This window comes from Quercus lobata, chromosome 11, assembly GCF_001633185.2.
Source record: "Quercus lobata isolate SW786 chromosome 11, ValleyOak3.0 Primary Assembly, whole genome shotgun sequence".
NCBI classification, from domain to species: Eukaryota; Viridiplantae; Streptophyta; class Magnoliopsida; order Fagales; family Fagaceae; genus Quercus; species Quercus lobata.
This window is the reverse complement of record NC_044914.1, coordinates 38652617-38662463: the sequence shown is the minus strand read 5'-3', so window position 1 is coordinate 38662463 and position 9847 is coordinate 38652617. Positions and strand designations below refer to the sequence as shown.

Below are 9847 nucleotides of genomic sequence, written 5' to 3'. Positions count from 1 at the left end.
TTATTGTTTGGGCCTTTTAACGTACGAACCCAACATCATTTTTGGGTGGTTACCAATTGAGTCCTTACAGGTATACTTCATCAAATAAAGATCTCAAATTCATGATTGAATTTCACTTTAAAAAATTCATTGGTGTTAGATGATCATTATTATGAAAAGGATGAAATGGATGGTATAAGTTTAAAGAATATATATGTTGTGAAAACCTTTTCATCAAAAAAATATTTTATCATGAAAACTTTGGCCATTGTTAATTAGCACGAAGCCAAAACAATGCAAAAGTAAAACGCACCATAAAAAGTTTGTATTCTTAATTCTATATTCTTAGTATGCACCACACATGCACCTACCTTTTATAGACATTTTCAATGGAAAATTACTCGGCAAGGGCCACTAAAAATATTATTAAGGATAAATTATATATATTCTAAACTTTGTAGTTTAAAGACAAAGTTTAACTACAAAATTGGTTGTAACCTAAGGCTACAACCTTATTCAATAAAATAAATATTGCTACATATTTTGAAAATCTAATCGTTGAATTGTATGTTTTTTATGCTCTTATTACACATGTCAAATTTTGTATAAATCGGATATTATTTACTATATCATCTATAAACTTATATCTTATACATAATTTTAAACTACAAAAACGTACAATTTAAACAATTTATTGATGATCTTTTGATCTTTAATTTTTTAGAAATTTTGCAAGCATAGAGGATATAAGAAGAAGATGTAATCCAATGGTGGATTTGTCAAAATTCATTTCCAATAAAAAGATATTGAGTAAGGTTGTAACCTTAGGCTACAAACTTACTCAATAAAATAAATATTACTACATATTTTGAAAATCTAACCATTGAATTATATGTTCTTTATGCTCTTAATACACATGTCAAATTTTGTATCAATCGGATATTATTTACTATATCATCCATAAGCTTGTATCTTATGCATAATTTTAAACTACAAAAACTTGTAATTTAAACAATTTATTGATAATATAGCTATTGAAAAAAAGTAACAAATTAAACCTTGTAGTTTGAAACATAACAAATTAAATCCAAAATTTTCAAAAGTAACAAATGAAACATTTGCATTGAATTTGTAATTTAAAATAGATTAAAGGTTTAATTTGATATTTTTAAAAAAATTAGAGTTTAATTTGTTAATTTTCAAGGTATAAGGTTTAATTTGTTATTATTACCTTGTGAGAGACCACACTTCTTGAGGGGTGCTCTCGAAAAAGAGATTCGGGTGCTTTTAAAGACACCTCTCTTTTGGGTAGTGGTGTGTAGTCGCTACTTATTTTTTTTATACAAAAAATAAGAAAAAATAAATACAAATTACATGATCAAAATACTTCATTGTCATTGATTGAGTAAAGAAAGGTACAATTTTGGTAAATTAACCTTACAAGGCTTTGGATCCTAGTTACAATCTATGCAAAAGAATACAAAACTTTTGTCCTAGTTACAATAAACCAAAATTAAAGAAAAAAGACAAAAAACTAATCTATTAACCAAAAATCCTAAGCTCGAGGGCCAGGTTACAAAATGGGAAGATGTTAGGCACCCATTCCGCCCAAACAGAGTATAGTCTTCTAGACTCTAATGACCAATATACCCTTTTTTACATGACATTGAATGATATGTTGAACATACATGACAAAAGCTTGACAAAAATTAATTTAAATAAATCTGCCTTGTGGATGTGTCCTTTTTTAAAAAGAATATTCAGATTTGTTTTGTGAATTAAAAAAATTGATTTGGTTTGTAAAAAAAATCAGATCTATTTTTATGTAAAAGAAAGAATAAGATTTTGTTAAAAAGGATCAAATCTATTTTGGTGTAAAATTTTTTTTAAAAAAAAGTGATTTTATCAAGAAAAATCATATATGTTTTTATGTAAAATAAATAATAAGATTTTGTTAAAAAGAATCAGATCTGTTTTTATGTAAAGTTAAAAAAGAGTGGTTTTATTAAGAAAAATCAGATCTGTTTTTTTTTTTTTTTTTTAAATGAGACTTTGAAAAGAATTAGATCTATTTTGTGTATGGTAAAAAAAATGATTTTTTGTTTATTAAAAACCAGATCTATTGTTGGAAACAAATGAAAGGGACTTTTGAAGGAGGATTCACATTCAAGAGATGAGTTTATCATGCATCACACACAAAAAAATTAAAAAATTAAAAAAAATAACCTAAATTCAATCCCTTCTTTTGAATTTCAAAATCTACAATTTTATGACACAAAAAAAAATTTCAAAAAAATCAGATCTGTATTTAATGAAAATACAGATCAGTTTTTAGTTTAGAAAAAAAACAAATCTGTATTTAATGAAAAATACAGATCAATTTTGAGATTAAAATAAAAAATCAGATCTAAAAATACAAATTAGTTTTGAGATTTCAAAAAAAAATTAGATCTGAAAATACAAATTAGTTTTAAGATTTCATTAAAAAAATCAGATCTGAAAATACAGATCAATTTTTTGAATTTTGAAAAAAAAAAAATCATAACTGTTAATACAGTTCAGTTTCTGAATCTTTAAAGAAATCAGATCTGAAAAATACAGATCAATTTTTAGTTTTCATAAAAAAAAAAAATTGTTAGTCATTGCAGATTTTGAAACTTAAGAAAAAGAATTACAATAAACAATCACCTAAGCACATGTAAAAGAAAATTCTAGCAACGTATTTAAGCATGGTAATTATATATCAAGAACAAAACATAATAAAGACATGCTAAACATATTCATGCATCAAACAATAAAAATTAATGAAAGATGAAAAGAAAGAGAAACAGAATACCTCTTGCATGAGTGTGCTCTTCCAATGAAAGAATATTTTAGGATTCAAAGAAATTTGTTCACCTCTTTGAAGCATAAAATACTTTACTTACAAAAAAGAAGTTCCTAAAGCAAAAGCCTCGGGAACGTCTTTAACGTAAGGGGAATTGAAAAGTCAGAAGAGAAGAGGCCTTAATTCTGATTTGTTTCCTCTATTTATAGAGGTTGGGATGCTTCAATGAGATCAGATACGAATTGGGACGAGTCCTTATCTCTAAAAAATTGATAAAGGTAGGCCTTATCTCAATCAGGGAGTCCCCGGGCCAAGCCACAAATTTGGGCCAATCGGCACTTTTCATGTGCCAATCGGCACTCCAGGAGTGCCGAATGGCTCTCTTGGGTGCCAAGCCTACGTTTGAGTATTGGTCCATTTTGGACTCCTCGTTTGAGGATTTTTGAGTTGGGAATTGTACTTAGACGTATTTTGTATTCGTATTCTAAAAAATTAATTCCTTTTTCTTGATATTCAGATCTTTAAAGTGATAATTATTTTGTAGATAAACATTCCAAAAAGTCTTGATTATCCACAATTTCTTTGTTATCTGATTATCCACTTTATTCTCAAGCAAACAAGTCTATTTTTGACACTAACTAACAACCAATCACAAAATTATTTAATTAATTTTAATTATTTAGCCAATCAGAATTAATTTAAATTAATCATGCGTAGTCAGTTTCACCCAAACAAAATGCATGCAAACCGTGCAAACTTGATCATGTGATATCTTTCAATCCGACAGTCTGATTTGGAAATCGGACACACCGTCACGACCGTTAGAACCTCAAGATCATTCTTATGATATGCAATGAATGAATTAATGCATGTAATGCAACTCTAAATATTGGGTATATGAATGGTCACTCTAGTCATCTTCCTTAATTAAATTATAGGTGCAAAATCGAGTGTTTACAGACCCTAAACTATAAGATTTAAAAATATAAGTTTTCCTAATATAAAAAAACTTATGTGAATTATGTGATACAAAGTTGAATAGATGAGTGCTTGCACTAATAGGAAATGCAAAAATGAAACTTAGAGTTTTTTATTATTATTATTATTTATCTTGTATATATAGGTATAGAAGGTCTTAATAATGTATGATGTCTAAGTAAATGTATTTAAAACTTGAGTTTAAAGGTTTGGACTCATTTATATTATTTTAATTTTAAAATTCTTATTTTATCCTTCATGTGAGACTTTCACTGATGTGATTACTTATTAAACTTAATCACTAATTCAATACGTGGTCATAATTTTATGATTAAAATACAAATTATAATCTCTAAGTTTGAGATCATTTTGTTTTTGGATTTTGAAAATTTAAAATTTTGATTTTAGTCATTTACATTTGTGATGGATTTTAATATTGTCCTTTTGCACATTATATATGTTACTTTAAAGTGAAAGTTGAGAGAAAAGATCAATCAAAAATCATAATTAGATTCTAATTGAACTCAAATTTTGTGCCAAGTGTCGTTTTATTTCTATTATTTGATACTAAGTGTTTCTATCTTTTGAGTGGAGTTGTGGTGTGCTTTTGTGTTAGAACCCTTTTCCTTCTCCCTTGTGTGTGTGTGTGTGTGTGTTTGTGTTTGTGTTTGTTTCTCAAAAAAAAAGGATGGGTAATTGTCCCATATTGCTTAAGAGAGTGTGTTGTGTGTAGTATAACTTGCCTCACCCTCCCTTAAAAGTTACCATGGTTTTTGAGTGGAGTTGTGGTGTGCCTTTGTGTTAAAACCCTTTTCCCTCTCTTTTGTGTGTGTGTGTGTGTGTGTGTTTGTTTCTCAAAAAAAAAAGGGTAATTGTCCCACATTGCTTAAGAGAGTGTGTTGTGTGTAGTATAACTTGCCACACCCTCCATTAAAAGTTACCATGGCTTTTGAGTGGAGTTGTGATGTGTCTTTGTGTTAAAACCATTTTCCCTCTTCCTTGTGTGTGTGTTTGTTTCTAAAAAAAAAAAAGTGTTTCTATCTTTTAACTACACTTATATATATATATATATATATATATATATATATTAACTACACTCCATTTCACGCCAAGTATACTTCCAATTATTCATTAATTATGTGTAAAATATTTTTATATGTAAATCCAAGTTTCTTTTTTTTAGAAGGAAAATTCATGTATCTAAACCTAGAAAATGTAAAATACTCATTTCAAATTCATTATGCATTTATGTAATACTATGAATGTGTAACATCTATTACTAATTAGGTATAAATATTATGTGTGTGTGTACTACACCCTTGCATAAACAAAGCTTATAACTTATAAGCTAGTTTTCTCAAAAAAAAAAAAAAAAAAAAAAAAAAACTTATAAGCTAGTTTAAGACTTTTAGTAAATAATGTAGTTGTTAAGTACCAACTAAACACAAACAAAGACATTCTAATAAATTAAGTCAATAAATTTGAAGGTAGTGATAATAATGGTGAGAGGTAGAGGGAGATAGATATGTTGGGTATGTTTTAAAATTTAAGCCCATGATATTTTGTTGTAAAGCCCAAACCCATGCTCTAGAATTTTCCTTGGCTGGCGTGGGAATTTTTGGCAGTAAACAAAACCATCAATCTTCTCATATTTCCTTATAAAATAGTCAGCCGCACCTTCCCATGTTTTGCAGAAAATACATAGCGGCTTGTGACATCAATGGAAAAGAAAATTCCTTTGTTTTCGCCTTTCCCTTTTTCACTCTAATCATCTTTAGCTACTTCATTTTTTTCTTTTTTTTTAGAGCTCTAAGACTATCAAAATTCTGCATATATGATATTAGTTAATATATATATATATATATATATATATATAACTTTTGATACTCCAGCTACTTTGTTTTTGCTGAAAATCTTCTCTTGGGCATTTGTGACGAGTTCAAAACTCTGTTTGTGAGTGCACATTAACAGAGTTGCCATTGTATCCTGAAGAGCGACCGCCTAAGCCATTTGCACCAACGGATTCATTCCAGTGGGGGCGAAATCGCTTCTTAAGGACAGCGGATTTAGTTCCGTGCCTCGGCAATAAGTTTTATTTAATCCTTAATTTTATACGCTGTTGTACTTGTCTATTTTGCTTATAAGTTAATTTGAGCATATCTTGTTTTATTGATATATTATTGATATTGCTTTGTAACTTTGTTAATCAATTTGGACAATGTTCCAAACTACACTTCCAACAAGATATGTGATTTGGTGAGGAAGAGGAGGGTTTGGAAGGTGAAGGTATAGGTTTTTAAGGCAAAGGATATGATGGTTAAAGTAAATTTCGTTGTGGCTGTAGGAGGTGGTTGGATACTTGGACTGTGTCCGTGGTTGTGAATAGACGTTGGTTAGGATTTTAGGGGAGAGAGATATAGGTTAAGAAATTGGGAAGAAAAAAAAGGAAATGAGAAAAGCGAGGAATAAACTTTAAATAAATAATTTCAAAATACTTTCATAGTGCTCAAATTTTGGGACATTAATTAAATGGCGTAATTTGTGTTTAATTGGCATTTAATGGTCATGTCATGCGTAGAAATGAGAGTAATGCTAAAAACACAAACCTTTTTACAAAGAATTTTATAAATTATTGATGTGGGAGTAATTATTAGTAAATGAAAAAAGCGATATTGATGGTGTGCCTAGATAAAAAGAAAACCAATAAGAAATTGACCACATCAACCATTTGTAAAAATATTATAAAATAATTTGTGACGGTAACATTACTCGTAGGAATGGACGGAAAAATAATATTCATAGCAATAAGGGAATTAATAAAAAATTTTAAATTCCAGCTACTAAAATCAAAATTACTCATTTTCTCAAAAAAAAAAAATTCAAAATTACCCCAACTTAGAGAATATACTAAATTTTAGTCTGATTTCATCATATAGTACTAGCCAGAAAGTTTGGAAAATTATTCATTTTGACATCCAATTTGGATCTTCTTAATTAGCACAAAGGTAGGTAAAACTAGGTAGCTTTACAGGGAACCAAAATTGATCACTTTGGATAATCTTAATGCTAAAGGAAGGTGTAAAAACAAATGAATTCAAGGGTAGGTAATGAGCCAGCTTTGAAAGCAACTAAATTGGTTGTGAAGTCAACAAGTGTTGCAGTTGATTAAATAGCCATTATTTCTCCACACACACATAAAGGAAAAGACATAATATCGGCAAACCCATGTTAACCTGAGTTGGGTTGTCCCACTAAAATAAAAACTCTTCATATATACCTCTGATATCCCAAAAAAATCTAACAAATATCTCTAGCTACACAGTACTGTATGTACAAATTGCAAGGGTAGCTCCGAAGTCCAAAGACAAATTCAGCCAACAGTATCTAATAACAGTTCCACCTAAAAACCATATCAAACCTTAAAAATTCTGGAGCTCTTTTTTAGGTGCAGATGAGTGACTTTAGGACAGTACTGCTTTTTACATAAGGAAAAGCTATAGACCCTACAATAAAGCAAAATTCTTCACCAAGTTACTCATCCTTCCTAACTTTCTTATTTGAATTGGGAAAAGTTATAAAACCAGATTTGTGAAAATAAAAGGATAATGCATGTCAAATCGCATTTAGAACTACATTGAAGCATTAAGCTTATGTGCACCACAGTGCAATTATAATAAAAGTGATAATCTACATATATGCAACAATAACAATACAACCAAGGGCCCCAAAAACAAAAATACAACCAAGGATAGCTTAGCCCCAATTATTTACAATTGGACCATGAATCTTCAACAGATTAGTCGACCACCGTGAACAAAATGTGTAAATCACATAACTCACATGAAAAATCATCAAAAACTAAATTTTCAAAGATGGTTATTTCTTTGAAACATCAATTCAGCATGTAACTACATTCCATCTTGCCAAAGAAGAAGAAGAAGAAGAAGAAGAAGTAGTAGTTAAAGCTGCCAACTTCTCACTATATACAAAAACTGTTGTCTCAGAAAGAAATATACAGTGGACGATAAAAACTATGGCATAAAGCCTACAAAAGGAGTAGCAGTTCCATAACCAGGGTATGTAAATGTTAGCTGAGGAGGACCGTTCTGCTGGATGACCACGCCAACTGCTTCGGCTACAATGATGACAAACCTTACCGACAGTCTTATGAGCTCTATGCACATCTCTAGCCTCTGGAAAAGCATCATAACTGCAAGAAAAAAAGATGTTGTGGTTTTCTTTGTCTGTTTTCCGTGCTTTACCAATATAACCACGTCTATTTATATAGCATACTTGAAAACCACCAAAAAGGAAAAAAAAAAAAAAAAAAAACTATATACCGTATCTCAATTTGATTTCTAAACTGTCAATTATATTAATTTGATTATTTTTTAGTATCACATTAATTTAGTTCTTATCATTATTTTTTAGATGAATATTGGTCTAATAGTCAAAATAAAAAATTAGCTTTCATTGATATGATGGTATATTAAAATTTTATTTTGATTGTTTGACATGTCACTAACTTTCATCCAAGATATAACAATAGAGACTAAATTAATATGATACTGAAAAATTAATTATCAAATTAACATGATTGAAATATTAAAGATCAAATTAAAATATGTTATAAAAGATAAAAATTTAGTTTAAAAAAAAAAAAAAAATTGCTGTGCCCGTCAAATCTTTTCTTTATGAACTTTCTAAAGTTTGACCAGCATCTAAGTTTACTTAAATGGTAAGTCTCTTTTTATAAAAACAGGTGGCCGGGGCCGTGGGGGTAAGTCTGTGGTTTCAACTTTCTAGATAGAATCTGTGCACTATTAATATATATATATATATATATATATATAGAATCTGTGTATCACAATAAAAAGGAAAAAAATATAGTAGTTCTCAATTCAATCAAATTAGACTACATACCAAAAAATAAAAATAAAAAATCTAAAGTGAGATCGAGTTTCCAAATTTGGTTAAGTTATGTTCTATTATTGAACTGAAAATTTAAATTTTGGATATGGGATCCTCATACATGTTTATAAAAAAAATAAGAGTGTAATTCCATTTATATAGTTTTCTTTTTCTAAGTAAGGAAAGTTCATGGAAAGAAAATCATAATAAGTAGGTCCTTTTTTTTCCTCAATGTTACTCTATTACCCTGTATAGTACTCCTCTTCCCTCCCCCTACATCCAAATGAGCTTGAAATAGGTACAGGATTCTAAGCCTACGTGTGGTACATACATAACCCAAAGGCCAGCTAACTACCCAAAGGCCAACTAACTATTTCTAAACCTTGTCATCTGTCAGTTTTTTGGTTTAAGAGTGCGTTTGGGAAGCGCGTTTTGCGCTTCCCAAACGCACGTTTGCGTTTAAGATTTTTTTTTTTTTTTTTTTTTTCCAGCGACTGAACAGTAAAAATACTGTTCATGTACTGTGCGGGAGACAAATTTTACTGTTTGTGCACTGTTTGAGCACTGTTCATGGGACCCACAATCACTTTATTCAGAAAAAAATATTAAAAATGGGTCCCACGGTACTATTTACACATTTAAAAATTATTTTGCTACAGTGTTTTTCAGTTTTCAGTTTCAGTTTTCAGTTTTCAGCTGTATCCAAACAGACCCTAAGTCTCCTAATTAATCAGTTGACTATATTGATTTATCCTTGTAATTATTTGATGTGTGTGAGATAAGAAGACTACACCGACTTAAAAGATAAATTGAATAATCAAAAAGTGTTGGACATCCGCATGACATGACATGAGATACAAATGCAATACGCCATAGGCTATGCGTAGCGTAGGTAGTAAGAGACGCATGAAGACATGTGATGACCATGGCCACTTGATAATTAATCGATCTGCAAGCAACACTTGTCCTTAATTATGGGAATACGACAACTCCAATAATGGAAGCATGGGCCCGAGAGCCAGCCTCAACGGCTACAACAAGACGAAATGACGAAGTAGCATCCAAGAATATTGCTAATATTAATATGATTGATGGATGGAGTTTTTTAATCACATAAGCATCTCCGATGCTAAACTCTGAACCCTTGATAAT

The 9847-nt window shown here is 29.8% G+C and overlaps 1 protein-coding gene across 1 annotated transcript; it reads right to left on the bottom strand.

Annotated features, from left to right (window-relative positions):
• Positions 1 to 7643: 7643 nt before the first annotated feature.
• LOC115969255 lies at positions 7644 to 8033 on the bottom strand. The gene has a single exon (XM_031088863.1). The coding sequence runs from the start codon at positions 7990 to 7992 to the stop codon at positions 7816 to 7818; it is 177 nt and encodes a 58-aa protein (XP_030944723.1). The 5' UTR covers positions 7993 to 8033; the 3' UTR covers positions 7644 to 7815.
• Positions 8034 to 9847: the final 1814 nt, after the last annotated feature.

Coding starts and splice junctions, on each gene's coding strand:
- LOC115969255 (XM_031088863.1), bottom strand. CDS start 7,992: ATGATGCTTTTCCAGAGGCTAGAGATGTGCATAGAGCTCATAAGACTG.